A 22,049-nucleotide genomic window follows, 5' to 3' on the forward strand; every position below is an offset into this window, starting at 1 on the left:
AGTAATAATGAAAAAATGAAATCTTTGAGTTTTACGTCCCACGGCTATGCCCGTTAGGCTAAAGGAGACGGTGATGATGAGTAATGAATGAAATGGTGGAATGAAGAAAATGGGAGGAAACGGGAGAACCCCGAGAAAACCCACGCACACGGTGTTTGTCCACCACAAAGTTCACTTGGCGGGGGCTGGGATCGAACCCGGGACCCCAAGCACCAGAGGTGAACGCTCTACCACTGAGCCACCGCGGCCCCCCACAGTAATAATGATCTCCTGCTGCAAACCCAATCCGGGAATCCTGCTTTCCTTCGTTGTTTCTTTATTTTTCTTCCTTTTTTAACTTTCAAATGTATATTCTTAGAAGACACACGTAGTCTTTTCGTTTTTGAATTGACTGATACAGTAGTTAGAATGCATTAGCTCATATATGGTAACAGAGGTATTATGCTAATTTTATTTTTATATACATGCTAAGTAGATTTTTTCTATTGGATAAACGCTCATGAAAAGTAGTCTTACATTTGTGAAAAAAAAAGTAGGTACTCGGCGTATAACCTTCATTCCATCTGTTGTTTCATTGTTTCAGAACAGAGTAGAAGTACTTTTCACTTTTTGTAGCAACCAAAATTTATTATTGAGCTTCCTTGTGGCTATATGGTTAGCATATGTGTTTCACGTGTGGAAGGGGCGGGTTCGAATCCTGGCGGAAGCTCATGTGGGTCTGATCCCAGGTTAAACTGTAGGTCCATGTCTCATTATAGCCTCACTGTTGAACTGAACGCTATGCAAATGAACAACAAATTTTATTATTTAAAAAAAAATGTTTTTTCCTCTTTCAGCGGGTCGTTCTCTTAGTGGAATCACTTCTTCTGTAGCCTAAAGGGATTATGGGACGGTAAACTGAAAAGTTTCGTTTTAATTTTCTGAGTGGAATCTGAATCATTCTTTCGATTCTCACACGAGCAGAAATCAAATTGGGGATTACCCGGCTACCGAAAGTATACCTATTATATATCCAGTCAAATAGAAGCACTCTTTGTGCTTTCTTTCACCAGATGACTTTAGAAAAATCACCTCAACGTTTTATTTCCTCCCGTGGTTGTTCAGACTTTAACGTGTAAGGTAAGAAAGGTATACAATTGCAGTATCATATTTTGAACGTTTATTTTGAAGTTTTATAATGTTTAAATTTTCGGCCTAAATTCCTTAACAAAAGCATATCGTGTGCAGACCGAATACACTTATTGCATGTAATTGTGGCTTAAATACAATCTTCCTAACGGTAGTGAAGATAGCCGAAACGTAATGGCTGTGAATCCATGACTGGGCCACATCTAACACAGTTAAACATGTATGATTTGGTCTAACTGTCACAACTGTTAATCTGTTTTAGGGGGCTCAGTGCGTGGCGTTCGTGGTTTGATCCCCGGCCAATTAAGTTTGTGGTGGACAACATCGTGTCCGTGAATTTTTTCGGGTTACCCTCGTGTCCTCCCACATTCTCATTCTACAAATTCTATCATCATTCACTTGCCATAATCATCCGTTTCCCTTTTACTTAAAGGCATATTCGTGGGACGTTAAACTGAAAAATTTCATTTCATTTCCATTTGTCTTCATGGATTCATGGAGATAATTTGTTTGTTTACTATTTTCTTAAGCAGTATGTATTAACATCAAATGTATAATATTGGATTAGTTGGATTTAGTTTAGTGTCCCTGAGAACACTCGGGAGCCATATGAGACGTGGACCTACAAGTAAGGTGGAATCTGAACCACCTTAAGTTTAAGGCTTTCCAACCGGGAATCGAACCTGGATCCCTGTGCACGAAAGGTGCACGCAAACCACTAGACGAGCTCCCTCGTGGCTATATTGTTAGTGTACGCGCCTTTGGCACAGAAAATTCGGTTCGATTTCCGGTGGGAGCTCATGTGATTCGGATTTCACGATAAGCACGTCTCATATAGTCTCACTGGTGAAAGAGACACTAAACTCAAAACAAACTAGATCAAAAGCCAACCACAAGACCAACAATGAGGGCTGTTAAACGCACAGATGATTACAGTGATGTTTAGAGGATCAGTTTGTCCTGCCTATTTCTATATCCTGCCTTTAAAACTCATTACGCATCCTTTTGTTGAAAATCGAGCCCGAAGGAAAATTCCAAAGGTATCCTCAAAACCTCTACCCTCAAAACATTAACAGATGCGTGATTTATTGTGATTCAAACCAAAAACACACACAAACCTGAAACTCCGTTTCAAATATGTCATTTCCAACTAAATCAGTTTTATTTTTGGTCATTATTACACCCTCTCAAAATTCATTTAAGCCTTTTTCTATGACCAACATCTGTCCACCCAAAATTTTGGTGTAATTAAATTCCATAAAAATTTACTGAAATGCGAAATATAAATGTTTGAAAAGTTTTCCGCACAATTACCCCGTGCACCCAATTTGCCCCTTCTACCCTAGCTTTCGAAATATTTCGTGTACGTTTTTAGAAATTGTCCTAAGGTTAGTAGTTAATGTGAATATTCTGCATTCTCTGCGTAATGTTACACTGAATCACGGGAGTTTTCCGTATTGTGAAGCAGCTGTGTATTAGATGTGAAGTGACCAGGAGATAACTGTATAAACACTTAACTTAATTCGCTAAATTCAATTACTTTATTAAATTACATTTATCCACGACAAAACTATGAACACTTAAAATCCAACGGAACAAAACTTTTATTGATGTTGTACATTGCCAGACAGTTTGTATAAGCATGTATTTGTTAATTTTATTTTTAAAATTGTCAATAAACGCGACTAGTTTCCTTCTTGTTTTTCCGCGTTGCTTTCCGCCTAGCTTGACATTTCCTAGTTTACTGGACATCACTTTCATCCCGAATTATTACATTCATTTAATGAATATTTTAGAGATTATTCTGAGCTACGACTGAGTAGTAGTTTCTGACTCGTTGAGTACATTGTTCGTAATATGTTCTTTCTATTTATTTCCAGAACTGATCATGGCTACTGATAAAGTATCCCTAACAGATGCGCTTTCCAATGTGGATGTGCTGGATGAATTAACTTTACCCGATGAGCAGCCATGCATTGAAGCTCAACCATGCTCCGTTGTATATCAAGCCAATTTCGACACTAACTTTGAAGATAGGAATGGCTTTGTTACTGGAATCGCCAAATATATTGAAGAAGCGACGGTTCATGCAAGTTTGGTAAGTTACAGTAGTTCGCTTTTTCATTTTATTTTAGTATATAATTTTCCTCCTATTCGTGTTGTAGTTAAAACATTAGTTATACAATGAAATGAAAGTTCTGTTTCAACTATAACTTATTTAGACATTAATTATGTGGTTGCTGCCAAGTTCTTACTTTGGTAATTTCATTCGATTCACTAATTTGGTTCTTCTGCTTCCGATTTTGAGTGTATCTGGTTTAGTAAGTTCGTTACTGTTATTGCTTTGGATGACGAATTTCGTGTGCAAATGAGGTGGACTCTCTTTTGGTGATATATTCGTGATTGAGTGTTCAGATAATCAGAGAAGTGCAAAACTCTTAGAAATTACCGTATTTCGAGACATGTTAATGTGAACTTAACCATAATAACGGACTGTTGGAAAGGTTATTGGTTCTTTGATAGTGGTCAGTGGAGACATTTAGTTGTGAAGCACTGTCGTGTTACTGCCGTATACCTTTCGTGCCATTTAGAATGCAGTTCGAGCTGTACACATGATTCAGAACAAATGATGATGCAATTCGGCTACTACTTGTAGAGTAAGAAATTTTGCTCTGATCAAAGTATTGGGCACAAGTATTTTTCTTTTATTTATTTATGAAGCATGCTGCCAACTATATTCGTCAATTTAAATTTCAGGAATTTATTTCATTTAGTTGGTTTTGGTGAGGAGATTAGGGGGCTTTTTCCTTCAAGTATATAATTTTATGTGCAGTTTGTACTGTACATGGTGCCGCGGTGGCTCAGTGGTAGAGCGCTCACCTCTGGTGCGTGGGGTCGCGGGTTCAATCCCAGTTCCAGCCAAGTGAACTTTGTGATGGACAAACACCGTGTGTGTGGGTTTCCTCGGTGTTTTCCCGTTTCCTCCTACTTTCTTCATTCTACCATTTCATTCATTTCTCATCATCACCATCTCCTTTAACCTGGCCGGCATAACCGTTGGACGTAAAACTCAAATATTTCGTTTCATTTTTTTCGTATTGTACATTAGTTTGAGTTTTTGGTACTTGTTCGGAGGGGGGGATTGGAAGGGGGGCTTTCCTCCCTCATGCATGTAGTTAACATGTAGTTCCTGTTTTTCGTCCATTGCGTTTTTGGTTATTGTTTAGTCACAAAACACATGTTATCTAGCAACTTCCTCAGCTTTTTCATTGCGACTAATCGACTTGCTGTGAATACAGGAAAGATGAAGTCAAAATTTCAATGGTAATGTAATTGTTTGTCAGATTCAAATTAAATTACTGTAGTTCCAGTGTCCATCCACTCATACATCCATCTTCTAAACAATAAATCGCAAGAAGAAGCTGTTGTTAAGTGATCCTACCCTGCTAATGACCTTTTTTTTCCCCCTATGAAGTACTTTTTTGTATGAATTTCTGGTATAAGGTTTTATACACTATAGAAAATAATATGGAATATACCTTGTAGTTCGGACACGAGTGAGTTTTACTTAAAAACTTATTTAAAAATATCATGCCAGAGGAAGTACTAATCAGCTTTAACATGAAGATCACTATAAAAAATATATATATATTTATTATTATTATTATTTTTATTATTATAATAGCTTAGTGCTCCACATTTATGTTTAGTTTCAATTTCTGTTGCTCATAAATTGGTGAAAATCGTGTATATATATATAGATAGATAGATATCTGTCCGCGCGTATGCGCTGTGTACCTACGTCTGTTGGCAAACCACAGAAACTATTTTGGAATCATCCGACCGTGTCTACGTTTGTGGGTAGTTCAAATGCCTCCGCCGATGAGAATTCTGCAGACTATGAAATACGTACTGTGATTCGTTTTCTTAGAGGTAAAAGCGTGAAGGCGGCTGAAATTCATCGCCAGATTAGTGAAGTGTATGGAGAAAACATTATGAGATAGACGAAATCCTAAAGCGTCTGTTCTTTTTAATTTTTTCGCCAAGTTTCTGCACGAACTCTTTCAGTGATGACAAAAGCTCGTCCACTTCCTTCTTCATGAACATTTATGCGGCCATCTTTAAAAACTCTAATCCATTTCCGTACCATTCCATCGCTCATAATGTTTTCTTCATACATTTCACTTCTCGGGCGATAAATTTCAGGCAAACAAACGTAATCACTGCCATATATTTCCGTAATGGCGTCTGTGGAATGCCAGCAGATGTTGGTACACAGCATGCATGAGCGAGATACCGACCGCAGCGCGGCAGTGGCCGAATTTCAAAACTGTACTTACTTTAAAAACAAGTCTCGTATATATATATATATATATATATATATATATATATATATATATATATATATATTCTAGTTTAGTTATTCAGTCCCCACTAAAACCTTCCTACTTACGTCTGACAAGTCTGACAGCTGTTAGCGAAAATCCATCGTTTACTATATCTGTCTGAACTTAACTACAACAGAATCCTGAAAAGCAAGGTTAGTACCTTTTGAGTTTATTGATTGAATATAATTTCGAAAATATTTTGCATATTAATCTCTTCTATTTTGTATTTTCAGAATGAATTACTGGAAGAAGGCCAGGAGCATGCTGTCATGCTATATACTTGGCGTTGTTGCTCCCGTGCCATACCACAACCAAAGTCAAACGAACAGCCAAACAGAGTGGAGATATATGAGAAAACTGTTGAAGTTCTAGCTCCGGAAGTTAATAAACTTCTGAATTTCATGTATTTTCAGGTCGGTACTCGTATTTTAGACTTACTTCTACAGTTTCTTTCCTTCTGTAGCGATATGAAGCACTTGATCATTTTTCAAGTATCTCTCGTTGATTCTCAACGTTTCATTCCCAAAGTTAACTTCGGACTCCGACAATTTGGGTAAGAGTTGGAACACAGCTATGGACTTCTACAGAACCTTAGGGTATGACTTCTTCACCTCGCCCCACTCAAAAAATACCACAGATGTAAAGTTCATTCAACGAACCTTCTGATCCTGATGTAAACATTGCAGAATTGTATTACTCCGCCAGTCATCGGATGTTTGGCTATCGGTCAGCGCTTCTTTCGAGAAGCACGTGCTTGTACCCTGTCGATGTTTTACTTATTCCCCGCATGCGATCATATTGTTAACTGTAATTCGCGCTAAAGTTTGGTCAAAACCACTTTCAATGCATGCGTATTCTCTTTTATTGCATTAATTCAATTTAGTTCTTAGATAAAGTGTTGTTTCTGTTGTCTAATTCTAAGGAATTCTGGTAATGAGCCTTATAAGCAAGGACTATTTTCTTCCGCCGCATAGGTGTTCTAAGGCTCTCTAACCAATAAAATCAAACAATCACCACGTGTATTTGTTTACATGAGGTACTGAACGTTCCTTGAATAAACTTTAATTTGGTTGTGCTTGTAGATACCATTTAAATTAGCGGCTAAGGTAAATGTCTATTTTTTCCTCATCCTTAAGTCCGTGCAGCTGAAGATAATAGACTCCAACGTGTTCTTAAACATAGTGAAGCAGAGTTTATATATTTGAATGGTGAGTCTTCCCAGTTTGATAGCAAAAACCCATTCTTGCTACTAAATTCCATTTAAAATATGTTTCTTAGCATACTTCCATAATTCAACCGTTCACAGGTCATATTTTCTTCCGCCAGTATGTTATCACTAGAATTTTTATCTAGTCACCATTCAATTGTGTGTTGTATTGCGAAGCTGCAGTTTCAACGTTTTTTGTTCAGTGCGTTGTCTGCAATGACCGCCACTAATCAGAACTAGAAGAATAAGTTGGAATTTCAGTAGTTGAAAATAATTTCTTCGTTGTAGATACAGAATTGCAATCTTATACGTAATTTGACGATCTTGATTTAATTCTTTCATTTCATTCTTATTTGGTCCTCTGGCGTGAAAGATATATTTTTATTCCAAATAGGCCCTTGTCTCTTTCTAACTTGAATTACAAACGAAGAATAATTCTAAATCGGAAGCCTTAAGTTAGACGACCTCCGAAGATTTCGTAGGATTGATTTATTCCGAAGCACTTATCTCCTGCCTTGTGTTGCCTTTAACATACTCTTCAATTGATAAATTCTTTATTTCGAGCCCGCATGTATGCAGTTGTCTATTTCCAATAACCAAATGAAATTACTCTAGACTGGAAACTGAATGACGATAAATCAGTAACAATTTTTAATGGGAAATGCTTCGGAATTCCCACTAGAAAGCCGAAGCTTTTCTTCAAAGCCCAGTAAAGGAACGGTTTGATTATTAAAATATAAAAAGCATCAACCAGGGCGCAAAATTACCGCTCGCATTGGCGACTAGAAATTAGAGCTGGCGATAAGTGTTCAGTAAAAATGGTTTCTGCCTAAACTCTCAGGGCTGCGCAGTTTCTGTTTCACACGAAAATAATTGTTACTGAGTTAGAGAAAACGCGGAATGTGAAATCTTCACGTTATAATTCGCCCCACCTTTCCCACCCTCAATTGAAGTGGTTTGCCTCCTGGCACGTCAACGCGAGAAATCGTTTTCCCCACTGTTTGAAACTATAACAGCTGGAGGGACAGCCTAGTGCTTAGAATAGATAACCAATCATGTCACGATGTCAGTGATAAATAAATAAAAAAAATAAGTAAATGCATAAAATATATTTAAAAAAAAATAGATATTTGCATGAGATACCGTTACCACTGCAATCGACAACTAGTACGTTAGTTCAGAGAGGGCGTATTACACAAACGTGAAGTTTTAAGGCAAGATATTTTTTAACATGTATATGAATTGTTCAGTTCAAAATTGATTATCCTGAATCTAATTGCCTGGTTTTGAAATGTTATGCCCTGATGTAATCTCTTTCTTTGAGTGAAGGAGAAGGGGAACCTTGCGTATTTTTGCACCTTGCGTATTAACAATGAAAATATTAATGTTGCCCGTACTACTGAAGAGTTTGCTTACTTTAGCAATCCTTTTTGATTCAGTGTTAATTGCTAAGGATCTAAGTTTCAGTTTTGTTAATACTTACTGTTTTCATATTCTATAAATGTAGTTTTTTCAAGTTGAAAGAAAATAAATTGATTGATTGAATTTTAATGGGGACATCAGCAACGAGAGAAAGTAAATAAGAGTATAGTAATACATTTCTAAATTAAGTACTTTTGCTTGCTATCAGAGAAGGAAAACGGATTTTAAAAAAGTACAGTCACGTTAAAAAGATGCCTGGTCGTCTCCACCTCTTTTTGAAAAGCCGGCTTTATTAAATATAATTGTATCATCACCTCACCAGTATTTTACTTAGCTTTCTTGCTTATCTTGTAAATGTGTTGAAATGAAGGTTTTTTCTAGAGGAGGAGGGGTATACATCTCATTTTGAGTTGAGTTGATTTTGAGTTTAACGTCCCTTTACACCAGCGAGGCTATATGAGACGTGGACCTACTGATTAACGTGGTATCCGAACCACATGAGCTCCCGCCGGGAATCGAGCCCGGGTCTCCCGCCTCAAAGTAACCTCGGAGTTGAAAAGGGGCAAATCTACTAACGGATGAAATTTCCTTTTTATGGGTGATAAATAGAGAGAATTATGCAGAGTTATGGAAATATACTGTATCTTGTAATATGTGGCTTTGAGAAAATCGTCTGAATAAAAAAGGAAAAAAAAATATCCACTAATAAACTGCCTCTTGCAAATTTTTCCGAGTGTATAACTTATGATATATTGTAAGTTTCTTAATAAAATATTGATTTATTAGATACAAACAAAACCTGCGTAGAGTCGCTTTCGAGAAAATCACAATTTTCTCTTTTTAACCTTCGATAAATGATTCTTGTTTTTCGAGGTAGCAAAAGAAAAACTTCGAACTTCTCTGAATCTTGTAAGAACCTTAAGTTTAAAATTTGGTCCCGATAAATTAAATGCGAGCAGTCCCGGTTTCAATTCCCGGTGGGGGCACACGGTCGAAAAAGTGTTAAAAGTTTTTTCAGGCCAGTCATCTTGAATGAGGTTTTCCTCATTCATACCAGGCAAATGCTGGGGTGGTACCTAACATATAGGTCCCAAGCCACATCCTTCATTTCCCAATCCTTTCTTCCTTCCCTTTCTCCAGATAGTGTGCTCGCCGAGGGACGTCATCCCTCAGGCGTAACGGGCTAACATGGCCATAGCTGCCGAAAGCTCAGGATTCTAAATCCTAAATCCTAAAATCCGATACATTAAACGACATGGCCTCGAAATGTGTATATACAATATGTATCGTATGAAATGTTGAATGCTATTATTTCACAGTCACAAAACTTTTTCAGTTTTGTTGTCACTCGAAAGTGTAAAAGAAAAAAAAAACTTTCGTATGTTCTAGGTCTATTGGGTTTCCTGTACTTCATTGTGATCTACTTCAGCCTTCACTGGCGCTCATGTCGATGGTAAAGCCCTTTTTAGAAACTTTTTGAAATTATAAATCGGTTAGAACTTTCTTTGTAAGTAAGTCGTGTGTAGTATATTCGAGATGAAACTCGTCAACTTTCACACTCTTGTCAACGATAATCAGATTAAAGGAGAGGTATGTTGTTCATTGTTTTGTAAATAGTTGAAAGCCTGTGATCTAAACAAATCACTTACTGACAAGATAGCTTTCAAAAGGAGGTTGGGTATTATTATTTTAATGACTACAAATTATGGAAAAGAAGTCCTAACGTACCTGTATGAATTTCTAAATATGCCTTTCTAATTTTCGGTGTGTCCATGGGTTTTCTCGACTTCCTCCTGTTTCCTTCAACATTCTCATTCTACTGATTCTTCCGTCATTCACTTGTCTTGATCATTCGTCTCCCTTAGCCCATAGGGCAACGTTTCCCAACCGGTGTGCCGTGAATGGGCCGCTGGTATGCCGCGAGTAAATCGAAACAAAATTATTGATTCTATAGCAATTAAATTGCAGGACATAGGGGAAAATATATGTTTATATTTCACATTACTATGAACCTCTAATATGAATCTACAATTTTAAGTTTCATACCGCGTTACTTTTCTGTACATTTTTAATATTAAAAAAGATATTTGTTATCATTGTTATGACGTTATGACCATTATTGCTTCTTTATTGTTGCAGGCTATTTCGTAACTTCAAATTTTAAAATATTCAATCTTTTCGACAAAACAAACATGCATACGAATTACCTACATTTGTGTTTTAAAAGTAAAAGGGATTTGTTTGTTCGTTCGTTATTTAGTGATCTTCCTTGTTAGTGAAAGTTTGGATGCAGTTTTCGAAAAAGAAAGCGTATTTTTAAAAACCTAAGTCTAATATTTCATTGCAATTGTTTTCTATTTTTAAATTAGAATGAAAAATAAGCATAATAATTTACCATGGTGGAAAATCAATGATCGAGCTTTCTTCTCTGTGAGGAGATCAGTAATCACAGAAAAAAGATATCATGGTATTTTATATTTAACTATAATAAACTCTATGAGTGTGCCGCGAGAATTCAAGTTACATCCATAGTGTGCCGCAAGTTCAAAAAGGTTGGGAAACGCTGCCATAGGGCATAATCGTTGGATGTTAAACTGAAATATCTCATTTTCTAACTTTCGGAAAAAAAGAAACATTTTATAGCATCTTCAAAAACGTAGACATTCAAGAAAGAAATGAAGAAAAAAAACGAGCAAGGTAGACTAAACGGAGGAAATTTTATTTACGATTCATAGAGATTACAGACAAATTGTATAAATATAGTGAATACTGACCTTCCTTGTTAGTTTCCTTTTAGTATTTACTTTCTCTGAAAATATGAAGCTTCCTGGCGAAAATTGAAAAGCTTGTCCTCAAGCAAAGATCATACAGGTACGTTAAAATCCCATTTTTATCTAAAGCTGTTTGTAGCGTAGTTGTATACCAATGCAGTAATAGATTGATATATTAAGAGCGAGAAAAGGAAAATGTGATTCAATCCGTGCGGGCTGACTGGCTCAGCACCTGCTTCAAGAGCGATAGAATGTATGACTATTCGGAGAGAGTAGTGTAATACTCCATACCAAACTCCATATTGCATATGTTTTATACAATTAATGAAGGATTTCGTTATGTATAAAAATTCCGCAAGTGGTGATGTCTATTACCGTGACTGTTCACTGTAGTAATTAGCTTAATATTCGCGTTTTATTATTACGATAGTAGATTTTTAAGGCAATCGTGTATATTTTGTTGATAAATTGTGGATATCATTTAAAGTTGTAAACTTTGGTTGTAGTTGAATATCTTAATTTATTTCGAATGTAATGAAGAAATTAAGCATAAAGCATTACTTGTGTTTTCTTTCTTGCAGAGGAAAGCAATTGAAAGATTTTCTGCGGAAGTGAAGCGTCTTTGTCATCAGGAAAAGAGGAAAGATTTCGTTTCTGAAGCTTACTTGTTAACGTTAGGAAAATTCATCAACATGTTCGCTGTTCTAGATGAATTAAAAAACATGAAATCCAGTGTTAAAAATGACTATTCAACGTACAGAAGGTAAAGTGTTTTATATTATTATGTTTTTATTCAATGCAAATGCAAGTTTTATTGGTAAAATATCTTAAATTTTCATAAACGTTACAGTTGTTCACCTGGAAGTTTAAAACCATAATTTCTTACAAAATAGTCGCATTGAATTACACATATTTACGTGTCAGTCTCACTGTAGTCCAAGGCGTTCCATACTCGAAAATGGAATATAGATGGGTCATCGCGTTCTGGTACGGTTTGTTTGTGAATTAAATCACGTTACTTTCAGCAACATTTCCAGTGTAGGAAATATCCAATAGTTAGAGATCTTTTAAGGAGAGCAGGAGTCAGGGGAACCAAATAATGCGTGTTTAGTCGAGAAAGCATGAACTGGATACCAAGAATGAATAAGTGGGTGTCTTATAATGATGCAAGTACTAAGTTTCTGCTGCTTATAGATTCGTTTGCGCCATACAGCATTACAAAATTTGACAGAGGAACTCCGCGTTTTTGGTATTGTTTTAGATGTATGGTGAGAAATCAAAGAAAACATGTTTGCTTTTGCTGAATAATTGTGATGAGTTTTTAATTGTTTCGTTCTTTCTTTTCATTGAGAATGATTAATATTTCATTGTGAAGACTGCATAGTGATTTCTCAGTAGTGTCGGTAAACTGTTATTCACTAATGAGTATTGTGTTCAGGAATGTAAGGTCGTTGTCTGCATATCTAACGTGCCTTGCATGGCTTCCAGATAGTTTTTTGACAGAATTTGATTCTTCGCATACCGACCTCTCTCTCTGAAAATAGAATATACGTACCCAGTACTCATCCTCAATTCATTCCAAGTTCTTTAATTGCGATATAATGGTCCTGTATAATAAAAATCTTCGCTTTGTGTTTCCGGCTTACTGAGAGCGTACTGGAAGGTGGTGCGCTCTTCACCAATTTATTGAATTCTCAAGCTGTTTTGTGATGCCCGCGGAATCGTCGCCGAATTGTAATAAACGCAATAGGTAAACAGTATTAATAACCACGAACTGATAGGTGAAGACGCATTGGCGTTATTACTGCCCCGCAGGTGTGGGAAGAAGACATATGAAAGAAGAGGTTTTGAGTCAAGTACACAAAGAGCTGAAATTTGATTTTTTTAAATTTAATTTAATTTAATTTTATTTTATTTTATTTATTTATTTTTATTTTTATTATTTTTTTTTTTTTTTAAATCTCCCACATCAAGTTCTATGGCTCCTAAATAAATCTTACACTTTCAAACTTTCGGCTGTACTCTGAAGCTTTGTTCACGGACGACTAGAATAGAAGAAAAATAAAATTATTAAGAAAATACAAAGACATCGTCACCGGGGAAAAGCGTTGTAGATATACCTTGCACCTTTGTGTTTCTTTAATGTTTCAATTTTTCTTCTGTTTTTATCCTCCATACAAAAAGTCTCCAGGACAGTATCCAGATGTTTATCGTGAATATTGGTGTAGATTTACTGTAAAACTGAAGTAGACGCTGATCAAAACTCGTGGGTTTTCTCGGGTTCTCCCGTTTCCTCCCACTTTCTTCACTCCACCATTTCATTCATTTCTCATCATCACCGTCTCCTTTAACCTAACCCGCATAATGTGGGACGTAAAACTTAAAGATTTCATTTTCCTTAAAGAAGGATTTGTCAACCTGTTTCATATCACAACCCCCTTTTATCATATCTTTTTGCCAGCGAGCTACATTAGTAGTTTCCGGTTAACTTTCTGATTATTGCTGCTTATCGCTTACGTTGAAAAGCAACTCCACAAAGAATAGCAAAGGATCCCAAACAAAACAAACCCCTTTACAATTATCGACGAAATCATTTCTCCGTTGTTGATCTATTAACAAATACAGCACAGTTACTGCGAATTGGTTTTTAGCCTTTGTAATTCCCTCGTCACTGCCGAAAAAAAAACCTTTATTTTGAATTGTATTTCAGTATACAGGCTTGTTTAATATTCTTTGCAGCACTTGGCGGTAAGTATGGAAATAAAAATATGTCATATATATATATATATATATATATATATATATATATATATATATATTTGTTTCTAAAATGCGCCCTGAGATTCTTAAAAGGATTTTCAAGGCACATTACACGGAGTGTCAGTTAATCCTAACAAAACGTACCAGATGGTGTCTGTGTTAAAGTAACAGTATGAATGATATGCGTCTTATCATATTAAATGATTTCGTCCAGCTTACCTTAAATAACCTATAGTACCTAATTGTAAGAATAGAAAGCTTTTTTGTTCTGTTCAACTTACATCCTACATTGAATAAGTTTCACATAGTCATTTCTGTTACAATATATTACTGGTAGTCTCAGTATACGTCGTTGTTTTTGTGTATGTAGCTAACTACGTAAATATCGTAAAGTACTGTGCATTATTTTTCAGAGCTGCTCAGTTTCTGAAAGTGATGGCTGACTCTCAAACTCTTCAGGAGTCCCAGAATTTATCCATGTTTCTGGCCACGCAAAATAAAATACGGGATACTGTCAAGGAAAACTTGGAGAAGATTCCAAATTATGAGGATCTTTTGGCTGATGTTGTTAACATCTGTGTACAGATGTTTGAGAGCAAAATGTATCTGACGCCCAGTGAGAAACACATGCTGGTGAAGGTGATGGGCTTTGGACTATTTCTGATGGACAGTGATATATGCAATATCAACAAATTAGACCAAAAGAAGAAGCTGAAATTAGAGAAGATAGACAGGATTTTTAAGGTATTGTGCTCTTTTATGACCTTTTTTTTCGCATAGCATATTCAAACTTTTTTCTTTTTTTTTTTTAAAGTTTTATCCGCCATCAATCATATAAAGGCAATGAAGAATAAGTCTAAAGCATTGTAGTGAACAAGAGCTCGTGCCAAATAGACATCATAATGTGCGGTCAGCACATAAACTGCTATTTCCGCTACTTTTGGCTTTCTTGACTGAAGTTTGCTATTTCCTAGTTCAACTAAATTCCTGATTACGACATAGACAACCAACAATATTTGTGCATCCATCGGAAACGAAACTGTATTACACAGCATTTTTTTTCATTTATTATTTTTCTGCAGGAAGGGGAGGAGAAGATCCTGGATCTTATTTTCGTAACAGTGTTTGATGTCTTAGTGTCTGAAATGAAGCGATTTCTAATGAATGATTTCATATTATTATTTTCTTTTTCCTTGGGTAGTACTTTAATTCCAGATTTTCTGTAGATCCTTCTTCGCGTCTTGTATACGAAAATCATACACTATATATATATATATATATGGTGGCCGTTAATTTTGGACTTTTTTTTTTGGGGGGGGGGTCCCAACCCCCAAAATGGTTTCATATCAGACCAAAATAATATAAGAGAAAATTAGGTCATTCGAAGAATATTAAACCGGCTCGCAAGCGACCTGAACTTTTAAGTATATTTGCACTATACAATGTGTGACAAAGATCTGTAATATAGCATTGTAATTTGGAAATGACTGGAGAGAATGAGACTGTGTTTTGGATAGAAGTAATCGAGGTAGAACGGCACCTTAAACTAAGCAGTATCGTTATGGCAACCATCTTGATAGAAGATGTCTGTTCCAGTATGCTGGAATTTATACAATAACGCTCATCAAAAACATCATAAAGATAATTATCGCGAATTATTAGAATTGGCTATGATCTTCCTAAACGATGATCGTTCACAAGATGTTTCATTTAACATTCTTCAAAATATATTTATTTCAAGATTAATGTAAATGAACGAAAAAAAAAAAAAGAATTTAATCGAAAAAAACTATGCATTTTTTATTGTCCGTATCTATGTGCAAGCTTAGTTCCTGCTGCTATAATAAGACCAGAATTCTAATAAAGGATGAGAAAGAAAAACAGTACATACTGTAGATTATCAGTGAACACAGGAAAAAATACCCAGATACAACAACAATTGTGTTAATGATGCAATAAAGTCTGGTAATTTATTCACTATTATCACCTGTGTTATTATTGCCGTTTTAAAGTTCATTATGCTAGTTGTGTATTTCCGTTACATATAAATAGTTGGAACATAGGTGGGATGTATTTGGACGGAACAGCTTCATATAAAAAAATAAAATCCCAATGTGTCTGAATCTGAAAATTCTCAACAACTGTATTCCATTTGGTTTGACATATGGATCGGGGAGGTGGACACTCACAAAATCGGACAAATCGGCCGTCCGTAAAGAGAGAGAAAATAACAGAATAATGTATTTTATTTCATCGCAGCATTTATTTTTCAGCGTAAGTTTGAAATAGCGTCCGGCACATGTGGGTCTATGGTGAAAAGCTTCCCAAAACGATATATCACACAACCCCATTCTTGTTCAAAATCTGTGGTTTGAATCCAAGATGGCAGACTTCAAGATGGACGCATAATGCTTCTGCAGAGTTTTAGTTGTGGTCCTACCTCGATTACCTCTATCCAAGTTACTTTGTCATTTTCTGTAGCCGTTTCCAAATTTCAAGGGTACAGTACAGACCTTTGCCTCGTATTGTATTGTGTAAATGCAATCAAAATTTTAGGTCGCTTGCGAGCCGGTTTAATATTATTCAATTAAGCTAATGTTTCTCGTGGGTCACTTTCATCCGACATGTAACCATTTTATGAGTTGGAAGGAAAGAAATTCTAAAAAATATGCTTCTCCATATAATTAACGACTACCTAAATATATACACTGTCTGTTCAATAAATACACGAAATGATATCATAAACATTATATTTTACAAAATTAGGGTACATCAATCTTACCCCCTTCAAAATAGTCCCCATTTGCAGCAATATGCTTTTCCCACCTCCGTGTTCATTGTAGAAAACATCTTGGAAGTCTTCAGAAGTGAGGGTCTTCATGTGCCTTGTCGTTTCACGTTTTATCGTCTGCACGTCGTCCCAGTGCCGCCTCCGCATGACCATTTTATATTCCGAAAACAAAAAAGAAATATCGGGCCTAAGTCTGGTGAGTAGGGAGGATCTAGCGTTGTGATCGAATTACGGATCAGAAACTCACGAACAGTCGCTGATGAATGTGCAGTTGCGTTGTCATGCTGCACATGATCCCTCAAACGGTTAAGAACCACCACAGAAGACGTTTGTCGTGCAAATCAAAAGAACACGAGCAGGATGACTGATTTTTGATCGGCTTTTTCGTTCGTGGTTCATCTTTTGCTTTCCATTCCTTGCTCTGTGATTTCAGCTCGATGTCGTACTCGTACAACTACCAGTGATGATCTTTCCAAGGAAACCAGATGTTTGAACGGAGTTTTACCAGTCGGTGCAGGATTCGGTCCTTCGTAGCTTTTGGTCAGGTGTCAGCAACTTTGGGAAAATATTTGCACACAATTTTCTCAATTCGAAATGTTCTCTTAAGGTCATGTGCACAGATTTTCTTACATTCAGTTCATCAGCAATCCTCCGGGCAGTTAATTGACGATCGGAAAGCAAAAGCGACTGCACACTTCAATGTTGTTTTCAACACAGGAGGTAGATGGTCGTCCTGGCCTTGTCTCGTCCTTGCAGTCTTCACGGCCCTTGCGGAAAAGCTTGATCCACTTGAATAGAGCTGTTTTCTTCAGTGCATTATTTCCATAAATAGCCCTGAACATTTCATGAATTTCGTAAGAGCTTATTCCCAGTTTCACCAAAACTTTGATGTTGATTTGTTGTTCCATCTGTTCATTAATATCCATCGTTGACATGAACAAAAACAAGACATCACAAATTCAATGTCACCTCTAGCTGTACGCTCGCATCGACGATCTGGCGGTTATTGCCGCTCCAGTAGGTTCCCTACCAACAGAGCAGCAAGTGCGCATGGCCTGACTTCAACTCAAGGTCACCCTACTAGCTGAGTTCATTTATTTATTGGACAGACCACTTCTTTATTGAGATTCAAAAGTCCCAGGACACCTTTTCTTCTCAGAAATGACAGGTGTAGAATATTAAGGACGAGAATTTTCCCGTAAATGTGATGTTTTATTTAGTTCTTAAAAGCTGTAATGGTTCAAAAGTTATTTACATATAAAGGTTGACTCCGCGTGCTGAGGAAACCACATTAGAAACCACAAGGTTCTAGATAATATGCTCAATGTATTGTCCCTTGCGTTGAAACACACTTTAAGGTCTGTTTATCTATTCTGTATGTAACCTTGACGAACGTCTGACGAGACATATTAGTAAAGGATGAAATGCAGTTTTTTAAGATTGTTTCACAATTATGCTCTTTAGGTTAAAGACACAGATGATTAATGAAAGTAAATGATTCTGAAATTATTAGAATCCTGAATAGAATCCAAGACCACGTGCAGCAAAGGCGCTAGACTAGCAGCGAGGCTGAAACATGTTAGTATAGAATTCCATGATGCAGTTGTCAAGGCGATGTGGTTGCGGATTTTCTCAGAGTTAAAATAATCCTTAGGAAAAAGTTAAGGGAAATGATGTTAGGTGATCATTTAACAGGACCTAGCTGCCCAATTGAGTGAGCAGAGAGTTGCATAATAGCTGTTAACGAATCTCTTATCGAAAATGTAGTGGTGCTTCGTTTTCCTAAACAAGGGAAGGCACCGTCTTCTGTGAGAAGGGACGTAAAAACTGGATCCTAAAGCAGTGTGAGCTGTGAATCGTGATGATAAATATGTCTCATATGGCGTGGATATCCTATATTTTGTGTCAGTCTAGTACTGGTACTTTTGACTGTTTACTTCCCATTTACACAAAAATACAAAATGCTCAGAGCAAACGAGTAATTCTGTTAATATTGGTCCAGGTACAGAATTCAACTTGTCTACCTGTGTCATCCTCTGGTAGTTTCGTAAGATTTGTACCTTGTATGGATACGTCTTGTGGGTTTTCAGAATCCAAACAGTGGACATCTGACACGTTACTCTGCAAATAAGCATCGTATGATTCTCGTTGGACTTCGGTAAAGGATGTCATGATAATTGTGGACGTTTCCTCGCCCTTACCCAATTTTGGGCAACTACTGCGCGATTTGTCCACTATTAAAGGAAAGGAAAGAAATTTACTTACCTGATGTATTCAATAATTATATTAAGTTGATAACGGTTTCGACAGGCTATGTTTTCAGTGTATTCCAATCCATTGTAAAATTGTTAGATTATGAATCCATACTATTACTGTGAATTCAGAAAGGACTAGCGAGTTGAATTCTATACAAACTTCTGTGTACAAACTGTCGTAAACAGTCCCCTCTGTTCGATGGACTCTGTTTTATGATGTTACAATAAACACCAAGCCATCGTGGTACCACCACTTATTTGCCCGTCAACTGTTTGGAGCAACTTGTTCATATTCGTATTGATACTCCTTATAATATCTCTTAACTAGTTTAAAAAGCTGTTAAAGATAGCCCGAAAAATTTTGAGCTTGTAAACAGTAAAATGCTGAGGTTTGAGTGTGTCCAAAGTGATCTCTGAAAATTTAGTTATGTAGTATATATGTTCGGTAGCGAGCTTAGTGATTAACATGTGTGGACCCAAGTTCAATTCCCGGTGGGGAGAACAAAATTTTCGGTGTTTATTCCTTATTTGAAGCAATTTAGGGAGCTAATTGAATCAAAAAGTATTAGACTGCAGGGTAAAAAAAAAAAAAAAAAAAAAAAAAAAAAAAAAAAAAAAAAAAAAAATTGGCGATGTGAGCTATTAGATACTCAACCGACAAGCCGCCTAACTGCCTGTTGCCTCGTGGACTCGTAAGACCACAGAATGTATTTTTCGCGTAAAGATATGGTGTGCACAAAAACAAAACAAACTTCTTCAGCAAAGACCAAGATCTATGGGTGACAGTATTCAAAGGAAAAGCAGATCAATTTACGCTGTGCCTCATGGTGCCTGTGGCAGGTGGGTAACGTCTTGTAACATTTGACTCACTGACAGTTCTTCCGTGACTTTTCAAGTTTTACTGCAGATATAATAATAATAATTTGCAATCTTACTATAATTTGTTTGCTTTAAAAAAAGTTATATATTTATTATTTCTGTATTTATTATAGATTAATCGATGTGAAAAAATTGTGAGTAGTCTCCAGTAAACATGGGTGGTATTTTAACGGGATGCAATTACTGCTAAGAATGATACTAAGTAAAGGACATTGATACACTTCTTTGTCAATTAAATTTGCACATATATACTCATCTTTCTGTTGTATAGTGGGAGCATTAGTATAATTTACCTTGTGTTTCTGTTTCAGAATCTAGAAGTAGTTCCTTTGTTTGGAGATATGCAAATAGCGCCTTTCAACTACATTAAAAGAAGCAAGCATTTTGATCCATCTAAGTGGCCTTTATCAAACTCGAATAACATCAGCCCTCAAGCGGATTTAATGGTCCATTTGCCTCAGATTAGAGATGATCATGTAAAATATATCAGCGAATTAGCCAGATATAGCAACGAGGTATGTACACATTCATAATATTGCTTTTGTGCACTGTGCAGTACTCTGTTTATTAACGATACAGTAGAGCTTATTATCTTCTTTCGAAAACAATAGAAATAAACAAATTTGTCAATCCTTAAACCATTTATAGTCCGTTGTTCTTTATTTACTCAACACATAAGTACGAGATATTAAATGTGTATAGGTATTATTGATGCACTGTGGGTATTATCATGTTTTGTACCATGATGAATTTTGGAAACAAATTGAACATCCTAAATTTTAATGTATCATTACCTATATTATGGAATACAACTTTATATATAGAGAGATGGTGATCATCAGAAAAATGGAAACACCTGAACGAAATTGCAACTTACCAGATTAATATGGTGTCGGGCCAGGTCGTGAATGGTAGCAAGTGGAATTTTACACCATTCCTCGTGCAGGGCATCGGCCAGTTCTGTGAGAGAGGATGGAGGTGGAAATCGTCGCCGGAGTCGTGTTTCCAAGACGGACCACAGATGTTCAATTATGTTGAGACCTGGGGATTGGGCGGGCCAGGGGAGGTATTGAACTTCATCCTGATGTTCCTCAAACCACGCTGCAACAACGCCAGCTGTGTGAATGGGTGCATTATCATCCTGGAAGATGGCGTCATTGACCGGGAACAACATCCGGACCATAGGATGCAAGTGGTCTCCTAAAATTGCGACATAATCGTTGACAGTGATTCGTCCGCTAAGTGTGACTACAGGACCCAATGAAAACCATGATATGGCGGCCCACAGCATCACCGAGCCGCCGCTATGTTTCACAGTTGGGCGGAGACACTGCAGATCATAAGCTTCTTTGGGCGTTCTCCACACACAAACACGGCCCGTAGTTGGGAATAGGGTGAAGGATGACTCATCCGACCATATCACACGTTTCCAGTCCTCAACGGTCCAAGTTGCATTGTCGCGGCACCATTTGCAGCGTGCGAAAGCGTTATGGTCCCTGATGAGCGGTTTGGCCCGTGCAACACGACCCCGTAAGTTCATGTCATGTAATTTGCGGCGGACTGTGATTGTCGAAACAGGGTGGGGGAGGTGCTGATTGAGTTCCTGCGTCACTTGCTCCGCAGTGGCACGACGGTTCTGCGTGGCAATGCGCTTTAATACCCGGCGTGACCTGTCACTCATGATTTTCTTCCGCCCACTGTTCCGCTTCCGCGATGTGGTTTTCCCGTGTGTTGTGTAGGCCGTCATCACCTTCGACACTGTGCCACGCGACACACCTAACACAGTAGTCACTGCCGTCACACTCACTCCACATAACCGCGCACCAACAATTTGCCCTTTTTGAAAATCTGAGAGGTCTCCCATTTTACACTACCTCCGTCTGCTGCAGCCACTAGACACTGCTGTTCCACTGCGCCTGACGTAGTATGGAGACAGACCTAACACACCACCACCAGCGGTCCGGAGCTGCGGGCGCCGCGACACCACTGCCAACCCATATATCTGACGTGTTGCCAACTACAGGTGTTTCCATTTTTCTGATCACCATCTGTATAAATATATATATATATAAAACATAATAATTACTATGTTATTATTTGATTACAAAAAAAGAGAGTGAAAATGTCAGTTGTGTTAAAATTTATGATCATGTAACATTTCTAACAATCAGCTTTAATAACCAACCATCCACTATTAGATTAACAGTATGTGAGAATGAATGATAGTATATATAGCAGACACAAGGTCATAAGTGAATGGAAACTATGTCTGTGCCTGAAGAAAACTACATACAGGATGTCTCAAAAGTCCCCTGACATAGAGTAACTGTTATTATCAGTTAGAAAAAATGTAAGAGGGAAAACTGCCTGCAAATATGGTGGTTTCAATCTAAAGTGAAGAATTTTTTTAAAATTAGACGGACCTTTTGGGCTGTACACTCTTTATGC

General features: G+C 37.0%; 1 protein-coding gene across 2 annotated transcripts in view; it reads left to right on the forward strand.

Moving 5' to 3' along the window:
• Positions 1-22,049, forward strand: part of Cyfip (Cytoplasmic FMR1-interacting protein Sra-1) — a 110,311-nt gene that overhangs the window by 6,902 nt on the left and 81,360 nt on the right. For both annotated transcript variants that reach the window (XM_081738943.1, XM_081738944.1), the window contains exons 2-6: positions 3,009-3,226; positions 5,750-5,929; positions 11,498-11,679; positions 14,090-14,420; positions 19,913-20,116. In XM_081738943.1, the coding sequence (XP_081595069.1) occupies positions 3,017-3,226; positions 5,750-5,929; positions 11,498-11,679; positions 14,090-14,420; positions 19,913-20,116 (1,107 nt within the window). In that variant the 5' untranslated portion in view covers positions 3,009-3,016. The remainder of the gene's footprint in view (positions 1-3,008; positions 3,227-5,749; positions 5,930-11,497; positions 11,680-14,089; positions 14,421-19,912; positions 20,117-22,049) is intronic.

This window comes from Thermobia domestica, chromosome 14 (assembly GCF_964235325.1).
Source record: "Thermobia domestica chromosome 14, izTheDome1.hap1.1, whole genome shotgun sequence".
Taxonomy (NCBI): domain Eukaryota; kingdom Metazoa; phylum Arthropoda; class Insecta; order Zygentoma; family Lepismatidae; genus Thermobia; species Thermobia domestica.